Source organism: Dermacentor variabilis, chromosome 9 (genome assembly GCF_050947875.1).
Source record: "Dermacentor variabilis isolate Ectoservices chromosome 9, ASM5094787v1, whole genome shotgun sequence".
Taxonomy (NCBI): Eukaryota; Metazoa; Arthropoda; class Arachnida; order Ixodida; family Ixodidae; genus Dermacentor; species Dermacentor variabilis.
The window spans coordinates 145,597,986-145,618,761 of NC_134576.1; the positions used below are offsets into that span (position 1 = coordinate 145,597,986).

At 48.9% G+C, this 20,776-nt stretch overlaps 1 protein-coding gene across 1 annotated transcript; it reads left to right on the forward strand.

The window, feature by feature from the left end:
- Positions 1-7,754: 7,754 nt before the first annotated feature.
- On the forward strand, positions 7,755-18,722 carry LOC142557753 (ninjurin-1-like). Its single transcript, XM_075669834.1, has 3 exons — positions 7,755-8,699; positions 17,056-17,247; positions 17,492-18,722. Exons 1-3 carry the CDS (start codon positions 8,631-8,633, stop codon positions 17,714-17,716), a joined length of 486 nt encoding a protein of 161 aa, XP_075525949.1. The 5' UTR covers positions 7,755-8,630; the 3' UTR covers positions 17,717-18,722.
- The last annotated feature ends 2,054 nt before the right edge of the window (positions 18,723-20,776 follow it).

Genomic DNA, 20,776 nt, shown 5'->3' on the forward strand with positions numbered 1-20,776 from the left:
CCCTTTTCGGGGAGCCCGCGGGATCTGCACGGTTCCACCGGGCAGGAATGAAGGCTCGATCTTTATAATAAAGTTGCACTGGAGCGTGACGTATTTGTTATCTTTCTTATAGCCGCTGACAGGAGATTTTGTCATTTTATATTTCGAAGCTAGAGTTGTCTGCGTGCATCGATGCGCATATAGGTTCCAGAGCGCCGTTATCGTCCCATCTGACGGGTGTGTTGGTTCGACGTGACGTTTCGTTCGCGTACCTTTGCCTACGCCTTTGTCGGGCTTTATATCGAGAACTTAATGCGTCATATTCAGTTCTGATTCGGCGATCGTCGACTGTGCTCGCCGCTATCGTTGCCGCTCGCGTACACCGCTTGCTTTTCCTGGCGCCATTAGCACAAAAAGTGTTCGGGGTCCTCCGTGTCCTCTGCCTGCAGCCTGCATGCCAGCTTCTCTCTGACGATCCGACGTATACACGTGCTGAAGCGTCTACGGAACCTTCAGTGAAACGCAAGACGAACTTCGAGGTGGGTCGGTAAGCCATGCATTATTTGTTCCACGCGTCTGGCGGGTGTTAACTTTTCGTTTTGCGGCTTTCACGAGTGACGCCGGATAAATCTTAAGAAGTTAACGTGCGATGAGCGTTTTTGAAATCGTCAGACTGCGGTCGCCGCGGTTACTTCCCGAAAGGCGTGAAATTCCTAGGAGGAATTGTTGTTCACGTTTGATTGGGTTCTACGTATGTAGTTAATATATAATTATGTAGCTGTGAGTGTAGGTACGTGAGCCATCTCGTCTGCAAGACTGTCGACTTATGCACACGTTTTCGGGCACGTGCGTTTGCTTTGCTTGTCATCGATCGAGACGTATACGTGCTCGTCAATGAGCTGCAGCCATAGTGCCACATTGACACGTGTACTTGTTTGTCTATATCGGGCGACACGTTTCACCGCCTAAAAAATGTTATCGCACAACGCAGGACGCGCCTGCATATATCTGAAGTTTCTGGAACCCCGTGCTTTACAACCGCATGTACCCCGATGCATACACCCCACTCTGCAAAGCGTGCGAGGCCCGCGCTGACCTCGATCATATTATCTGGCAATGTCCCAAAGCCTCACCCACCAACACCTCCCGCACTAACACACGCATAACTACGGCCGAGCAGTGGGAGACATTGCTGCTCAGCTTGGACCCAGAGGAGCAGCTCTGGGCCGTCCGGATGGCCGAAGACGCCGCCAGAAAGCAAGGACTGGCCGCCGTCTGAGGAAGGGGGGGATTGGGGGCTAGTCTCCTGACCCCCGCCACCCCTGAACCCCATCAAGGACATAACAAAGTTTTATCTCTCTCTCTAGAATGTTATCGATGCTTCCATCCGCTGTCTGTGACCGAACCTTGTGTAATCTGATCGCATGTGTACGCGACTCTAAATGATGTAGAACTTTGTGGAAGGCACGAGGGTGGAAGGCACGCGATTACTCTGGAACATTCGACGACTGATGTATAAAAGCCGACGCGCTTGACCCGCTGATCAGATTTTCGACGATCGCCGACCGTGTTCGCTGCTATCGTTGTGCTATAATTGTAGCCTGTTTTTGTGGGCACAGGTTCGCCCAATAAAAGTTAGTTTTGTCGTTCACTGTATTTCTACTGTGTTCTTCAACGTCACCACCACGTGACATCTGGTGGAGGTGCTTGTGCGTTCATGTACCGAACGCCCCCGCAAAGCCGCGATCCAAGTCCGAAGCCCGAGGACAAAACCAACATCGCCCAAGACCAGCGTGCTAGCCGCCGACTGCAAGGCCTGCCCTCAGAGCACGGACTTCTATACCTGAGACGACAAAGAAGATCGTGGCCAAGAGAACCCCAATGGCCGCCTGACAATGACAACATGGGACCTGTTCCGTGGTGGCTTCCTGCGCACCACGACATTGGAAGAAGACGTCGGCGTCTTCTTCCAACCAAAGCAAAACTGAACATTTATTATGCCTTATTTTTTTCCCATTTAAATTACTGTAGCTTAGTGTGGGCGACTACAGGAAAGACAAACATTATGAAAATCCTGTCTTTGCAAAAGAAAATGATTAGACACATAGACAATATGGGTTATCTGGAGACAACGCGGCCAGCATTCTTAAAGCATAAAATTATAAAAATAGAATATTTCTACACGTTTCGCCTTCTAAATTCATTTTATTTCTCAAATACGGCATTCAAAAATTTTCTTGTGTCTACTGCATCTTTGGCACCAAAATTCAATCCTTCCAATACAAGAAATAGTGATACATGGTATGTCCCGTGGTTTCGTAATAAATATAGCCTACAGTCATTAAAACATAACCTACCACATATTTTAAATAAATACAAAGGTACATATACCTCTTCATCGAAGGAACTGCGAATGCATTTCGTAAACATGTGATTCAGTGATTGTTTATCGTTCTTTCTGTGACAACTGTACGTGTTACTGATTTCGTAACCCATACACATGTATTTCTATCTTCTGGTGTTACGAATGTTTTTTTTTTATTAGTCTGCATTAACTACTCTTTATATCAGAGCGACTTGTATTAGTTTGTTAGTAACCCTTACACACATACTTCCATTTTTCTGATGTATCAATTATGTTTTTTCTCTTAGTCTTTATATTATTTTCGGTCTTGTTATTGTGCATTTATGTAAGTGATTTTATTCTCAGTGTCTAACAATGTTACAATTTTGATGCAACCACCATGTATGCCTTGTAATGGACCATCGGCCTAGTCAAGCTGTTTTCCAACAGCTTTTAGCCTTTGGTATCCACCAGAACACTTGTAATTCTGGAAATAAATTGAATTGAATTGAACCTTTACGAGCGTCGTGCGCAAGCAAAGGGCCGAAGCTATGCTGGACGCCCGAGTGCAGCTACCTAATGAGAACATTGCCATCTTTACGGAAGAAATGAGCCGTCTGTTCCACCATGCCGACCCGGATATGTCTGAGGAGAAGAAAGTCCGCCTACTGATGCGTGGTGTAAAGGAGGAACTTTTTGCTGGAATGGTACGAAGCCCACCGAAGACCGTCGACGAGTTTCTTCGCGAGGCCACCAGCATCGAGAAGACATTCGACATGTGAAACCGGCAATTCAACCGCCGCACGAACTCGACAAACTACGCCGTAGTTCAGTCACTGGCCACCGACGACCTGCGTGAGACTATCCGAGCGGTCGTGCGGGAGGAGCTACAGAACCTGTTCCCGTCATCACAGCCTCAAGTGGCTTCGATTGCCGGCGCCGTACGTGTGGAGCTCCAACAACAACCCGGAGTAGCCCCTGAATCGCCGCAGCCTCAGCCGCAAGCAATTGCATACGCCGCTGTAGCCCGCCGTCACATTCCCCCTTCGCGCCCACGGCAGGGCCCAGTGACGACACAGTTCCTTCGTCCACCACCACCCCTGCCGCCAGCACGCCAACCCGTCACCCCACGCGTCATTCCGACGAAGACTGAAGTTTGGCGCGCGCCCGACCACCGTCCGCTTTGCTATCACTGCGGAGAAGCCAGGCACATCTACCGCCGATGCCCATACCGGGAGATGGGACTCCGAGGGCTCGCCGTTAACGCGCCGCGACCTCAGATTGGCGAACGACCTCGCGATATCGCTGACTACCTAGCCGCCACTCAGTGAAACCCTCGACGACCGTCCCGTTCGCCGTCACCAGGCCGCTACCTGTCAGCGCAGCGCCGACCATACACCAGCCCAGCCCGAGGTCGCTCTGCGAGCACATATACGGAAAACTAAAAGCAGCAACCGATGGAGGTGCGGTTGCTGTTCGTCGAACTCACGAAGATTCTCCGCCGCCAACGAAGACGCCAAAGAAACTACCTCGACGACATAATAACGACACGCTGCCGTCCCGACGAAGTCAGGAAGCCAAGACTACACCGACGAAAGACTACTTGACGACGCGACGTTTCAGCTTCAGTTCAATACGACACAGCCGTGATCCGACGCCAAGGCCTAACTGCAACGCCAGACAAAGAACCACCGAGCTCGACGTGCTACTCGATGGCCACGTAGTCACCGCCTTAGTGGACACAGGGGCTGCTTACTCCGTAATGAGTGGACACATCGCCACCCAGTTGAAGAAAGTTAAAACTGAATGGGAAGGCCCTCAAATTCGAACCGCTGGAGGACACCTCATTACGCCGACTGGAATCTGCACGGCAAGAATTACCGTTCATGACCGGACTTACCCTGCCACATTCGTTATCCTCCAACAGTGTTCACGAGACGTCATTCTCGGCATGGACTTCCTGAACCAACAAGGCGCAATCACAGACCTGAAGTCGAAATCGATAACGCTGCAGGAAGATCAAGCGATACCGCCGGAGAGCTCTCGTAGTCAGCACGCCTTGAGTGTGCTCGAAGATCAAATGAGCATTCCGTCGCGCTCCAGCATTATTATTTCCGTCGGCACCGAAACACCCGCTGACGTAGAAGGCGTCATCGAGGGCGACCAACATCTACTGCTCGACCGTGAAATTTGCGTTGCAAGAGGGATCGCTCGACTCCGCGGAGGGAAAGCGGAAGTTATGCTAACCAACTTCAGCCAAGAGTTCAAGCACATCAACAAGGGCACGACAATCGCATACATCGAGGAAATTGTGGAAACCAGCAATGCCTTTGTCCTCTCAGATTCTGCCGCATCTACCCCGATGAGCATAGTCCCCGAACCAGACTTCGACGTAAATCCAAGTCTTCCTATGAGTAAGCAGCAACAGATCAGAAGACTTCTCCGACGATACAAAGACTGCTTTTTGACCTCATCGAGGATTCGACAAACACCAGTTGCAAATCATCGCATAATAACCGAAGAGTCCGCTCGACCACTCCGCCAGAGCCCTTACCGAGTTTCGACGCGAGAACGTGAAGCTATTAGGCAAGAAGCAGTGGCGTAGCAACAGGGGGGGCCGGGGGGCCGTGGGCCCCGGGTGCACGGGGCCAGTAGGGGGGGGGGGTGTCATATACGTCTGAAGACACCCGAAAATTGTCGATATCCTCGCCTTCCTCGACTACACCCGGGGGGGGGGGAGGCTGACAGAAGAGCTAAGGGCCCCGGGTGCCAGACGACCTAGCTACGCCACTGGCAACAAGTCGACGAAATGCTGCGCGACGACATCATCCAGCCGTCGAAAAGCCCGTGGGCATCTCCTGTAGTGCTGGTGAAGAAAAAGGACGGAACCCTACGCTTCTGCGTCGATTATCGTCGACTGAACAAGATCACGAAGAAGGACGTATGCCCCCTTCCACGGATAGACGATGCATTGGATCGGCTCTGAAACGCTAAATACTTCTCGTCGATGGACCTCAAATCTGGCTACTGGCAAATAGAAGTCGACGAGAGAGATCGCGAAAAGACCGCCTTCATCACGCCAAACGGCCTCTACGAGTTCAAGGTCCTGTCATTCGGACTGTGCTCGGAGCCTACAACGTTTCAGCGCGTCATGGACGCGGTGTTAGCAGGATTGAAGTGGCAAACGTGTCTTGTTTACTTGGATGACGTAGTTGTCTTCGCCAGAAATTTCGACGGTCACCTTAGGCGGCTTGCGACAGTATTAGAGGCCATCAAGTCATCAGCGCTCACTCTGAAGCCGGAAAAGTGCCGCTTCGCTTACGATGAGTTTCTGTTCCTAGGCCACGCCATCAGCAAATCTGGAGTACGCCCCGACCCGCAGAAGACAGCTGCCATCGCAAAGTTCCCGCAGCAAATCGACAAGAAGGCAGTGTGTAGATTCCTTGTCATGTGTGCCTACTATAGGCGCTTTGTCAAGGACTTTTCACGCATCGCGGATCCGCTAACACATCTAACCAAATGTGATGTCGAGTTCAAGTGGGAAACGCCGCAGGCCGACGAATTTAAAGAACTCAAACGACGCATGCAGTCGCCGCCGGTACTTGCACACTTCGACGAGGACGCCGATGCCGAAATCCACACTGACGCCAGTAGCCTAGGCCTCGGTGCCGTCCTGGTCCAGAGGAAAGACGGACTTGAACGGGTGATATCTTACGCTAGTCGGTCGCTGTCAAAAGCGGAAGGCAGTTATTCTACGACTGAAAAGGAATGCCTCGCCATGATTTGGGCTACAGCAAAATTCCGCCCTTACCTCTATGGCAGGCCATTCAAAGTCGTCAGCGACCATCACGCGCTGTGTTAAAGGACCCTTCAGGACGGCTGGCGCGGTGGAGCCTCAGACTGCAAGAATATGACGTCACGGTAATATACAAGTCTGGAAGAAAACACCCTGACGCCGACTGCTTATCACGCGCCCCCATCGATCCCCTCCGCAAGACGACGAGGACGACGACGCCTTCTTTGGAATAATAAGCGCGGAAGACTTCACTAAACAGCAACGAGCAGACCCGGAGCTAAAAGGCCTCGTCGAGTATTTGGAAGGGAACACCGATGTTGTCCCTATAGGGCATTTAAGCGCGGGTTGTCTTCGTTCCCGCAACAACACAACCTGCTCGTGAAGAACTTCTCACCAGTCCGCGCCAGCTACCTTCTTGTTGTACCGTCAGCGCTGCGTCCAGAAGTACTGCACGCCCTACACGACGATCCAACCGCTGGGAACCTCGGATTCTCCCGGACGCTGTCGAGGATACAGGAAAGGTATTACTGGCCGCATCTGACCGCCGACGTCGCCCGTTACGTCAAGACGCGCCGAGACTGTCAGCGACGCAAGACACCACCGACAAGGCCAGCGGGATTACTACAGCCGATCAATTAAGCCTCCTTACCGACCTTTTCAGCAGATCGGGATGGACTTGCTGGGACCGTTTCCGACATCAACTTCCGGAAATAAGTGGATCATCGTGGCGACGTACTATCTCACCCGCTACGCTGAAACTAAAGCTCTACCGAAAGGCAGCGCAGCTGAAGTGGCGAAATTTTTCGTCGAGAACATCCTGCTGCGACATGGTGCCCCAGAAGTCCTCATCACCGGCAGAGGAACGGCGTTTACAGCAGAGCTCACCCAAGCCATTCTGCAATACAGCCAGACTAGGCACAGGAGGACAACTGCCTACCGCCCGCAGACGAGTGGTCTCACAGAGCGCCTGAACAAGACCCTCGCCGACATGCTAGCAATGTACGTCGACGTCGAGCACAAGACGTGGGATGCGGTCCTGTCGTATGTAACCTTCGCTTACAACACGGCGGTTCAAGAAACAACACAGATCACGCCGTTTAAGCTGGTTTACGGCAGGAACCCGACGACGACGCTCGACGTCATGCTGCCGCACGTCACTGACGAAGAGAATGTTGACGTCGCTACCTATCTCCAGCGCGCCGAAGAAGCCCGACAGCTCGCCCGTTTACGGATCAAGAACCAGCAGCGTACCGATAGCCGACGCTACAACCTCTGACGACGCTAAGTCGAGTACCAGCCCTGTGACCGTATTTGGGCTTGGACCCCGAATCGCCAACGAGGACTCAGCGAATAACTATTGCGACACTATTTCGGACCCTACAAGGTCATCCGATGTATTGGCGCACTGGACTATGAGGTCATGCCAGACGGCATTCCGCATTCACAGCGGCGCCGCGCACGATCTGAAGTGGTACACGTGGTGCTTTTACGCACGCTGACGAACTTCCTTAGTTTGTTGTTTCTTTGCTATGGGTGTTTTGTTTATTACTTTCGTTTGTTTGCAGCATCGGGTCGATGCTTTACAAGAGGGGGGTATTGACACGTGTACTTGTCTATATCGGGCGACACGTTTCACCGCCTAACAAATGTTATCGCACAGCGCAGGACGCGCCTGCATGTATCGGAAGTTTCTGGAATGTTAGCGATGCTTCCATCCGCTGTCTGTGACCGAACCTTGTGTAATCTGATCGCACGTGTGCGCGACGCGAATGATGTAGAACTTTGTGGAAGGCACGCGGGTCCAATCGATTACTCTGGAACATTCGATGACTGAGGTATAAAAACCGACGCGCGTGACCCGCTGATCAGATTTTCGACGATCGCCGACAGTGTTCGCCGCTATCATTGTGCTATAAGTGTAGCCTGTTTTCGTGCGCACAGGTTCGCCCAATAAAAGTTTTCTTTCACAGTATTTCTACTGTGTTCTTCAACGTCACCACCACGTGACAATATATCCATCGTATTCGTCCTTCAAATTTAGCCTGCAGGCATGAGTGGCGTAACCGAGAGGTGGGCTTTCGCTGCCAGAACAACCCTCCAAGTTAGGTATTAATCCTCGCGAAAGCAACAAGAAACGTCTGTCGAAAACTTTCGTGTTGCCGCAGCGTCAGCGCCATGTTCAACTTGCGCCACGTTTCTCGCCCCGCAGCGCCATTGTATTTTAACTCGCTTCGCATGGTCGCCGCGCGGCCTCTCTTCTGCGGCGCGGCGGCCGCCGCCGCTCCCACGCATGTATATGGTTTGCAGAGGGACGGAGTACGGTGAGGCGAGAGCCGTGTTCGCAAAAGTGGTGCATAACCGCCGCCGCTACACGTGAAGAAGTGGGCAGGTGCGTTGCCGTCACGCGCGCGCCGAACGTCGGGTCGGCTGCTGGCCCGCACTGCGTTCTTCCGCCGCCGCTCGCCGCCACGGTAACGGGGAGGTCTCGCCATTGCGTCCCACTCGATCCCCATGGACGCCGTACGCCGACAACTGGGCTTGGAAGACAGCGTCATCGGAGGCGACATGGGCTCCGACCGGGTGAGCCTCGGAACTAATTAGCGGATGAACGCGCTCGTGATGTTGATCGTTTCAATGAGCTCTTTCCTAACGCACCATTCACGCAGCGGATTCTCGCCTGCATAGGTTCGAGCAGTCCGTATCCACCGAGTGTTCGCACGGCAGAAAAGCAGACGACACTTTGGACATCAACGTAACGGCAGGCTCGCGTTTAAAGCCAGATGTTTTCCTTTCAATTACATTTTTTTTTCTTCTTCTGTAGAACAGAGAGAAATGAAGTAGCCAAAGTATTTCGTGCCTCTCCACAGCAACCTTTCTATAACAGAAGTGGGATATTTCACTGTAAAGATTCCCATTGTAATCTGACGAATCGGTCCACGCCAGAGCAGGAGGAAATCGATGAGGTTGGCGCATGACCACATGATATGCGCTCCGCAGACTTGCATGGTAATTTAAATTATCCATCGCGCGAATCGCTTATTCAACCCGTGGACCGAGCGCTGCGCTTGGCTCGGCATGTGATGTATATCGGCAACGGATTGCGCCGTGAGGGGAAGTTTGCACGCGTGCGTGTCGCCGAGCCACGTGGAATGTAATCCACGTGGCTCGTGGAATGTAATCGCGGTTTGGTAGGTATTGTGAATGTATACCTTTATTACCCACTCAGCACACATTAGTCTTTTAGCCGTCCACAAGACGTCTTGACAAGATTAGCGAGACGTCTTGAAATCACTTTATAATGTTACAGGACATATCGTAGTCGTTTCTACAAGACATTTAAGACGTCTTGTAGCTGCGTTGACGCAGCATTGTCGGATGTCTTAAGTCGTCTTGTAGCCGTCGTGAAGACCGTCCAATTTTCGAAGGGCAAGGTACGACACCTTCTAGTCAGTATTTAAGTAACTTAACTCCATAATTTGCTGAGTGGCAGGTCCGGCCCCAAGGTGACACACGTACAAGTCACTTCAAAGCTCTCTAAAACGTGGCGGCACAATGTATGATCAGGCCTGTTCAACATGCATTGCAACCGTCAGCACCCTAAAACTGAAGCGACAAGCACCACTTGTTCATTGGGCGAGGGAGTAGTTGCAAAAATGACAGCAAGCTCTACCAAACATGTCAATTTACCGCGGGAACATTATTGTCAGGGGAAGCACTAGCACGAAGATGACGTTTTAGTGTCTATATGGACGCTAAAATTCAGTCGTATCATTGCAATCCAGATGGTTTGTCTGCTTCCGATATCAAATGTCCAACGAAATGTTGCTTAGCTTCAGTGATCTGCATAGAAACGGCATACACTGCACATATACGATGGTCTGGGAAGACCCAAGACATTTTACTTACATTGTCAACACTGATCGAGATTTGCAGATGGAATAATATCAAGGACTTAAGCAACACTGTCACATAAGTTTTCTTTGCATGGATGTTTGGCACACACACGAATTTAGAAACGAAAAACGCCCTTCCAGCTATGTAGATATTTTTTCTGAAAACAGTTGTGTCATAACGGCGTCTCAAGACTGAATGAACGTTATTCGTGAGAGACGGCGCTCTGACCTCTGCACAAGTGTCTTGTTTCCCTCGTTTGCTACACACGGCAGGCCCCCTCAAAGGCTATCGCCAATGGCAGCGTCAGCAGAGCATGGTGGCTAGCCACCACGGCACAGCTGATGAGCGTTGACGGTCCGCTCCGCTCAGACCGGGTTTAGACCAGTGCGCGTAACGGTAACGCTCATGCTGGCAGCGGAACATTGCCCTCGCTCGCTCTGCTGCCGATTGAGAGGGTTGCAGTCAAACTGGTTGAGCGCGTGAAATGTGAGCGGCGCTCAGTTTGGGTTCTGCACTGTGCAATAAATCATGATATAAATAAATAAATATCGAGCGCTTGCGAAAGTCTCCTCGTTGTGTGCATATACCTGCAGTGCCTAGCCACCTGTGGAGTTTCCGAATCCTTGAGGATGGGCGGTTAATTAAAAATGTCGCAGTATCGCCCGCAAGGCGATGCATCGATTGCGATAGAAAATTAGTGCACAGCTATATATACGAAGTAAGGATAGTAGTTTTATCGGCCGTATAAACTTGGAAACATTCGCTAATTGAACTAACAAGGATATGGCTTAGTATAGGCTAGCGCACGCATACGTGGACAGAGAGCGCTGTGTCGTTCTCTCTCGTCGTTTCTGTGCTCTGTTAACCCTTTAAGATGAATTAAGCATGTGGTGTCAGCGCGCACGAGCAAACACGAACACATCACATTCGACGAGCGCTAACACACGCTGTCAAAACTCTGGTGTGAGCAACGCGGCAGCAACAGCAAGCGAAGTGACTGTGCGGTCTAGCGCTTCAACGCAACAGCGGCGAGCACACAGCGCGCACAAAGGTATGAGCCGTCCGCAGATCATGTTCAAGATACGGCGCGCGCGACCGTACAAAGTAAACGCTTGTTGGCGAAGTCGAAGACGCCCCCCTCCCTTCCGTGCTGGCTCCCCGCTTACCTCCATATATGGCGCGCGAAATAGCGAAATTTTATATATTAATATATAATTTTTAAGAAATTAATATAACTGATAAAAATAATACTGAAAAGGAATTTTAAATAAGTTATGGTTATGTTATTTGCATCATTTCTTGGAATTAAAATTTAAACTAAAAAGATTTTAACAATGAACATGTTAGGTGTTAAAATTACACTATTTAAATAAAGATTAAATGAATAAATAATTAATTTTAGGTTAGAAGCCTAAATATATTAATCTTAAAATTTAATAGGATAATTAAATCAATTAACAATAAGAAATCCTATGAAAGGAGGCATGCCTACTAATGATATGAAATTACTAATAAAGGATAATTTTTCATTTACATTTATTTTAGATAAATTGTTCATCTTACTTAAAAAAGTTTAAAATATTTTTGAGTTGCCCCAACTAAAAATTAAGAATATTTTATTAAAGATTAATAATTTTTATCATTCTTAGGGTCTTCTTGTCCTTAATTTTAATAATTGTTCGTGAATTAAAATAATTTTTAAATTTAAAATAGTTATTCCCTGAAATTCCATTCCGGCCGGTCGCGAAATGCGCAATTGCTGCCGGGGCAGAACGCCGCCACGCCTCCCTCCCTTCCATCCCCCAACGGCCTCGCGCGACAGGACGCGTTTCCTCTCCGCATTATTCGTTCGTGTGCGCCAGATTGAGCCGCGATCGTCGGCTTCCCTCGCCTGCTTTCACTGGCACACGCAGCATACAACGCGCGGCGACTGTGGTAGCGCCCTTGCACGTTATAAAGAGCATCACGGCGACGGCAAAAATGCGTTTGGAGTGTCCGTGTAATTGCTATCGCAATAAAATAAATTCTGAGGTTTTACGTGCCACCACCACGACCTGATTATGAAGCACGCTGTAGTGGAGTACACCGGATGCGTTCTTTAACCGGGCACCGCATGCACGTAACACGGCAGTTCTTGCATTTCGCCCAATCGAAATGCGGCCTCCGCGGCCGACATATGATGCCACGACCTTGCAGTGCAACGCCATAGCCACTGAGGCACCACGGCGGGTATGTACGGATAGGGGTCAGCGCCGAATGTATATAGGCTGTAAAAGGCGCGCATATAGTCCGGCGTTTCCATCGTGCTAGGCAACGGCCGACGAAGTCGGATACGTCACGCCAATGACGCCATGATCGCCGAAAATTTGGCTGTCTCCTGCAGCAGCGCGGCGATGAGCTGTTGCCGCAGCGCATGCTCGCACGGGCGCGGCGAGCGAGGGTTTTTTACAGCGAAGCTGTTAAGGGCTAGTTCCCCCAGGATCGTGTCCGTGTGTAGACACAAAACTCCCCATACGTGGGCCGATCCCGAAGATGGTGCAATGCCGGGCCGACCGGCGGCGGTGGAGGTGAAGCAGGCGTTAAGCACTCCCCATACATGGACCGATCCGGCAGATGGTGCAGTGCCGGCCTGACCCGCGGCAGAGGTGCAGCTCGCCACTAAGGGGCCCACATTCACAGCTTCGCTGGCCATCCTTCACAGAGTAGAAGGGCGCTGAGTTTTTGTTTGGCGTAGGTGCAATCTTCATTGCACTCGAACTGTAGGCCGGCCAGCTAAGCTAGCGCGCGATGCACTTTGCTCTGGCGGCTGTGGCGCGAGACAGGACATGTTCTATTCCCGCGCTGGCCACGACAGAGCGCGCCTAAAGCTACCAGTGACGTTGGCTGTGCGGTGACGCTATAGATTATATAGAATGTCCGCTTCGCGCTGTCGTAACCTATATAACATTTGATCACCGCTCATGCAGGGACAAATGCAGGACAAATGAGGTATATACAGTGCTAAAAAGCGGGCACGTCCTGTGCTGCCGAGGCTTAGCGGAGAGAACCAGGAGTCGGATTCCTGATTAATAAGGATATAGCTGGTGACATACAGGAATTCTATAGCATTAACGAGAGGGTGGCAGGTCTTGTGAAACTTAATAAGAGGTTCAAATTGAAGGTCGTACAGGTCTACGCCCCTACATTCAGTCATGATGACCAGGAAGTCGAAAGCTTCTATGAAGACGTGGAATCGGCGATGGGTGAAGTCAAAACAAAATACACTATACTGATGGGCGACTTCAATGCCAGGGTAGGCAAGAAGCAGGCTGGAGACAAGTCAGTGGGGGAATATGGCATAGGTTATAGAATAGCAGGGGAGAGTTATTAGTAGAGTTTGCAGAAAGGAATAATTTGCGGATAATGAATACCTTCTTCCTGAAGCGAAATAACCGAAAGTGGAGGTGGAGGAATCCGAATGGCGAGACTAGAAATGAAGACCTCATACTCCGAGTCAACCCTGGCATCATACAAAATGTGAACGTGCTCGGCAAGGTGCGCTGCAGTGACCATAGGATGGTAAGAACTCGAATTAGCCTAGACTTGAGGAGGAAACGGCAGAGATTTGTACATAAGAAACCGATCAATGAGTTAGCGGTGAGAGGGAAAATAGAGGAATTCCGGATCAAGCTACAGAACAGGTATTCTGCAGGAAAAGGACCGTAGTGTTGAAGCAAGGAACGACAATCTTATGGGCATCATTAAGGAGTGTGCAACAGAAGTCGGTGGTAACTTCGTTAGATAGGATACTGGTAAGCTATCGCAGGAGACAAAAGATCTGATTAAGAAACGCCAATGCATGAGAGCCTCTAACGCTACAGCCAGAATAGAACTTGCAGAACTTTCCAAGTTAATCAACAAGCGTAAGATAGCTAACACAAGGAAGTACAATATGGACAGAATTGAGAATGCTCTCAGGAACGGAGGAAGCCTAAAAGCAGTGACGAAGAAACTAGGAATAGGGCAAGAATTAGATGTATGCGTTAAGAGACAAAGCCTGCAATATCATTACTAATATGAATTAACGCATGACTTATCCCAAAGCATTGATAATCAAAAACAAGTTGACTTAATAGCATTAGATTTTTCGAAGGCGTTTGATAGAGTAATCTATCAAAAACTAATCGGCAAACTGATAGCAACTTTAGGCAACGGTTCTGTTGTCAATTTGATTGAAGATTACTTAACCAACCGGTTTCAGTATGTTGTTGTTAACAATGAAATTTCTTCCATTGCAACAATCACATCGGGGGTGCCTCAAGGGTGCGTCCTTGCTCCCACTTTATTCCTTATTTTTGTTAATGATCTGCCCTCTAACATCCGAGTTAAAATGAAGCTTTTTGCCGACGACTGCATTCTTTATAATGAAATTAACGCTATGAATGATCACGTTGATTTAAACGGCGCCCTTCATGATGTAGTTAAATGGTGTAAAATGTGGCAGATGGAACTGAACATTAAAAAAACTGCCTTTTTATGTACAACCCGCAAAGAACATAGGTCGGACTTCGAATAAACTATCAACAACATACCACTCACCCGAGTTCATGAGCATAAATATCTTATTGGCTTGATCATTTCACATTACCTAAGATGGGAATCGCATATTAACAGTATCATACCATCTGCTTTCAAACAGCTGTTCTTCCTCAGAAGAAGACTTCGAGCTGCGCCACCGAAAATTAAACTGCTATCATACAACGCATTTATTCGCCCAGTTATCGAATATGGTAACACAATAATTTGGTTTCCTTATACACAACAGCTTATTAACAAACTAGGAGTGCAGCGAAAGGCAATTAGATTCATCTTTAACAAATACAAGAATAGCGATCCACCTACCCAACCGCTAAGTCAAGCTTGTATTCCTACTCTGCGAAACTGGGCCAAACTAGCAAGACTAAAATTATTGTTCCAATTAATACACAATGCATTACGAATAAATACTTCGTTGTATATATCCCTAGCTGACACCAGACCTTCCCGCCGTAAGCATTCACTAACATTTAAAGAATATGCATTTCGCACTGACTGCTTTAGATAATCGTTCTTTCCTCTTGCAATAAGAGAATGGAATAGCCTGGACCCCTGCATTACGACTAACACATCGTTGCCGAAATTTGTAAATCTTGTAAAAGAACTGTTGCGCAATAATTTGATTATGCTAGCCGGAAATGACACACCACTCAAGTCGTTGTATAAGGTAAAATCTGTATAATCATTGTATCTGCCTATGCAATTTCCCTCCTTTCTGCCAGATGCACTGTATCATTCATGTTTTATTTCCTACCATATGTGTATGTCTGCTTCGTGTCGATTGCAAATACATTGTTGAGATTATGTAAACCTGTTTTTATCGCTATTTGTGAGCATATATTATATATCCAACCTGTAAAAATACCACTGGAATTTACAGTATCTGAAATAAATTAAATAAATAAATAAAGCACGCCGGTAATGGAAGAGGTAATAGCCTAGAGGTATTTGACATCCAACAAGTAACGCCGGAAGAAGTAAAGGAAGCCTGGGAAGCTATGCAAAGGGGAGAGGCAGCTGGGGAAGATCAGGTTACAGTAGATATGTTGAAGGATGGTGGGCAGGTTGTTCTAGAAAAACTGGCCGCCCTGTATACGCAATGCCTCGTGACCTCGAGCGTACCGGAGTCTTGGAAGAACGCCAACATAAACTTAATCTAGAAGAAAGGGGACGCCAAAGACTTGAAAAATTATAGACCGATAAGCTTACTGTGCGTTGCCTACAAAGTATTTACTGAGGTAATCGCAAATAGAATCAGGAACACCTTAGACTTCTGTCAGCTAAAGGACCAGGCAGGATTTCATAAAGGCTACTCAACCATACACCATATTCACACTATCAATCAGGTGATAGAGAAATGTGCGGAATATAACCAACCGGCATGTATAGCTTTCATTGATTACGAGAACGCATTTGATTCAGTCGAAACCTCAGCAATCATGCAGGCATATACGGAATAAGGGTGTAGACGAGCCGTATGCAAAAATACTGAAAGATATCTATAGCGGCTCCACAGCCACCGTAGTCCTCCATAAAGAAAGCAACAAAAGCCCAATAAAGAAGGGCGTCAGGCATGGAGATACGATCGCTCCAATGCTGTTCACAGCGTGTTTACAGGAGGTATTCAGAGACCAGGATTGGGAAGAATTGGGCATAAGAGTTAATGGAGAATACCTTAGTGACTTGCGATTCGCTGATGATATTGCCTTGCTTAGTAACTCAGGGGACCAATTGCAATGCATGCTGACTGACTTGGACAGGCAAAGCAGAAAGGTGGGTCTAAAAATTAATCTGCAGAAAACTAAAGTAATGTTTTACAGTCTCGGAAGAGAACAGCAGTTTACGATATATGTAGCGAGGCACTGGAAGGGTTAAGGGAATACATTTACTTAGAGCAGGTAGTGACCACGGATCCGGATCGTGAGACTGAAATAATCAGTAATAAGAATGGGTTGGGGTGCGTTTGGCAGGCATTCTCCGATTATGAACAGCAGGTTCCTATTATTCCTCATGAGGAAAGTGTATAACAGCTGCGTCTTACCAGTACTCTCCTACGGGGCAGAAACCTGGCGGCTTACGAAAAGGGTTCTACTTAAATTGAGGACGACGCAACGAGCTATGGAAAGAAGAATGATAGGTGTAACGTTAAGGGATAAGAAGAGAGCTGATTGGGTGAGGGAACAAACGCGAGTTAATGACATCTTAGTTTAAATCAATAAAAAGAAATGGGGGGGGGGGCAGGGCATGTAATGAAGATGGAAAATAACCGGTGGTCATTAAGGGTTACGGACTGGATTCCAAGAGAAGGGAAGCTTAGCAGGGGGCGGCAGAAAGTTAGGTGGACGGATGAGATTAAGAAGTTTGCAGGGTCAATGTGGCCACAATTAGCACATGACCGGGGTAGTTCAAGTATGGGAGAGGCCTTTGCCCTGCAGTGGGCGTAGTCATGATGATGATGATGATGCAGGGTCGCAGTGGCTCTGGCTTCCCGCTGGACATGAACATGTATGCAACGCGCAAGACCTTGGCACAGGGCATGCTCGACCTGGCACTGCTGTCCTCCAACGCCTGCCAGCTGCGGCGCGTGCTGTCTGCGCCGCCGGGACAGCGATACCACGGGACGTGCGTCGCCTTCCTCGCGCTCTCCGTCTCTTTCCAGGTATCGTCGTCTCTTTCGCTCTGTGTGCACAATTTTACACCCAATTTGTTACGTTGTTTAAATATTAATTTAAACATATATATATATATATATATATATATATATATATATATATATATATATATATATATATATATATACACACTATAATTTTTTATTGGCATTGACCGAATTCATAACTGCAAAAAATAACTGCTGGTTTCTATGGTGACCTTGTGCCTTTGCACGCGCCGTTCGCACGCAGCTGCTGGCGGGCCTCCTGCTGGTACTGCTTGGCCGATGGAACATCAACTGTCCTTGGGAGCAACGCAAGGCCGACCTGGTGAACAACGTGGTCGTGCTGCTCACATTTCTCATCAGCGTCGTCAACGTGCTGCTCTCGGCGTTCGCGCCGGACTCCCTGCTGGGTGACCACGGCCCGCACCATCAGCAGCACACGACCGCAGAGTGGGCAGCGCCGCGCCATTGACTGCGCGTGGCCGGGTGTAGACGACGTTAATGTCGGCCCTTGGCGGCGGCTCTACTGGGCTGGGTCTGCTAATCCGAGAACCTTCCGTTTCCCGCACAGTTGGCAAGTCAAGAGAATGCTTTCAACAGACGTCTTGCGTGGTAACCACACGGCGCCTCAAAAAGCAGCACGCGTCGCGGAATTGCGCCTACAAATGATTGTGCGGCTACCTCCGATAAAACCCGGAACCCGGGACGTCCGAAACACAAACCTGTACACGCAAAAAACTACACTATGGCTGTGTTGCTTTACTCGCCGTAGACGGCAAAGCAGACGGCTAAGTGGACAGCGGCCATCTTAAGTGTTGTTCCAATTCTCACGATGACGCCAAAGTAGGCAGCTACACGTCGAAGTATACAGCTACGCGAAGACAGCATCGAAGTAAAAGAACTGCTACTGCGCAGGAAAGACGACAGGAAGGTTGTCTGCGCACAAGAAATGCTATCCTGCGCCTTTAATGTATAAGCTACCTCGTGTTGTTCATAGGTTCGCGGGTGCAAAGTACAGAAATAATGTGTGCTTTTCTCAACTTTTTCTTGTCGCCGCGAGGTAGCGTCACGTCGCAGAAGCGTCTTCCGTACGTCTTCGAGACGGCTAGAAACGCGTTCCATTACATGGCCTCGAAGCTGTCTCGGCTGTCTCCTTAGCTGTATACGTAAATTGTCTCCGACGCTGGCCAGAATTGGAACACACCCTATGTAACTGCTTGCATCAGTATAGATGCCGGTCAATCGTGACATAGGTTAGCAAATAGCGAACAACTCTTATGTGAATTCGGCTTCAGGTCCTCGCGTTTAGGACCGAGGGAAATCTTTATAAGCATGTAGTTACTTTGCTGCACAGTGCAAGGACGGTGTACGATACCGGGACCGCATGCTCTGTTCTATACAATCGAGCGAGAGGGGTGCGGATATCAACCAACTGGCATCAAGAAATTCTGCAGGGCTCACGCGCAGGGGCGTAGCAGCAGGGGGGCCGTGGGCCCCGGGTGCAAGGGCCCAGTAGGGGGGGGGGGGCGTCATATACGTCTGAAGACACCCCTCTTTCCGCCGGCTACACCCGGGGGGGGGGGTGACAGAAGACCCGTCTGGCCCCGTGTGCCAGACGACCTAGCTACGCCACTGCTCACGCGCGGAACGTTGTTCGGACATGGCAAGGTGCCCTTGGAGTCTCAAACTATATAGTCTTGCGAGTCATAATGAAGTGACGATAACCGCTCGAATACGGCATGCAAAGCTTCGCCGTGACGTCGTGCTTCTGAGCGTTCTCGTACATCCTCAAGGGCAACACGCGGGCTAAGGATAAGCACAGTGCTAAGGAAGAAATGCAAAGAGAAATGTCTAACCGTTCGTCGCTCGCCTGTCTCATGTGACCAAAGTAAAATAGTACGCCATTTTGAGGACTGAACATAGGAGTGAAATTGGAGTGGCGCCCTCTCGCGAGTGACGTCACGGCCAGGGCACCGCTCGCTCAGACTTGGGCGACCATGGAGGCGGCGATGGCTCGTACGACTGCCGCGCGCGCTTGTTGAACGACGTTTCGGCTTCTTGCTGCTGTCCCGCCTGAACCACACTTTCCTCTGCAAAACTGTGCGAGTCGTGAAAATTTGCGGCTTGGATGTCGCAAGTTATGCACCGTTGAAGGAGTACAAATGTTTTGAATGCATATATGCGCCGTGTCTGTCCATAAATCTCGGGTAAAAAAGAATGTCTGCAAATTCAACACGCGAAGTTGTGTATGATGCTGCGCTAAACACTTAACATTCCCTTCGTGCTTACCTGTACCAGACATTGCATATTACACGCAACACAAATCTTGGTATCGGTTGGCAGCCTTATAAACGCGCGTTCGAAGGATACTTCCAGCGAAGTTTTTATCAAAATCATTATTGTTCTGGTGAGTTGTTCCAGCGAAATGTGGCCACTGTAATATTGCGTAAAAGGAAGAGTTGTGCGCGCATTATGTATGAACAAGTTTGCGACTACTTTCACTAATCTCTGAAGCAGGCACCCGGGAAAAGCACTGTTCGTGGCTGTCAACACGACGGCGCGTCTTGTATGTACTTCACGAATGTACCATAACAGCAGTCACCTGAAAGGAAAGTTTCATGGTTAAGGTCGAGAGCCAGTCCATTACAAGCGATGGAGTGCTTCACAGAGCACACCGCAACGGAAGCAATCGACTCTGGCGAGGCACACGTTGTTCGCGGAACCCATAAGCGCACTGCAACTTCGAATTGAAACCATGAAGCTGTTCTGAAGTTGCAATGCCTAACGTATATTCGAGGCACGAGCGCAGCAGGCCGCCTTGAAGAGGAAATCCAAGTGCTTTCTGCCTCACAATTACTCGGACCTCTATGGTTTAATTATAGAAACTGGGAACTTTTTGCTTCGTTAGTCCATAAAAAAATCACCACGTATAACCGCCTTATAAAGAAGACACCACAAGCCTCGCCAGTGGCGTAGCCATAAATTTCTTTGGCCGGCTCACGTTGCAGCTCGGCCGGCTCCTTACAGAATTTGCCGAGGGATCAAATACATCAATAATAACTGCATCGCCATTGCCAAGGATGCCGCAAACGAATTCTTGGACGCTACGCACTGTCAAGTAAAATATGTATTTTTTCATAAAAGAATATATTCGCATGTCCCAAAAATTGTGCCAGAAATAACTGATATCAATGCGTCCACGTTTTTTATCTATTTTATAAGTAAAGAAAATATCACACGAACTTTCCAACTGTATCAGTTCGAAACCAGCAAAGCAGTGCATGCCGCTGATATGATAAATGTAAAGGCCGTGAAATGAACGAGTTAAGGGCAAATATTTTATGAAACTTTGTCATTCAAGAACCTTGTTTACATTTTTTTGCGTATGAAACGGCCAGGGAAAATTCTCAATGACACTGTTCTTCGTTCCAATGCATTGCGCAGGAGCAGCTGTCACCGGTCGTGTATTTTGTGTAATTGCACCGGAATTATAGTCGCAACAGAGAACACATATAAAAAGCAGGACTTCTGT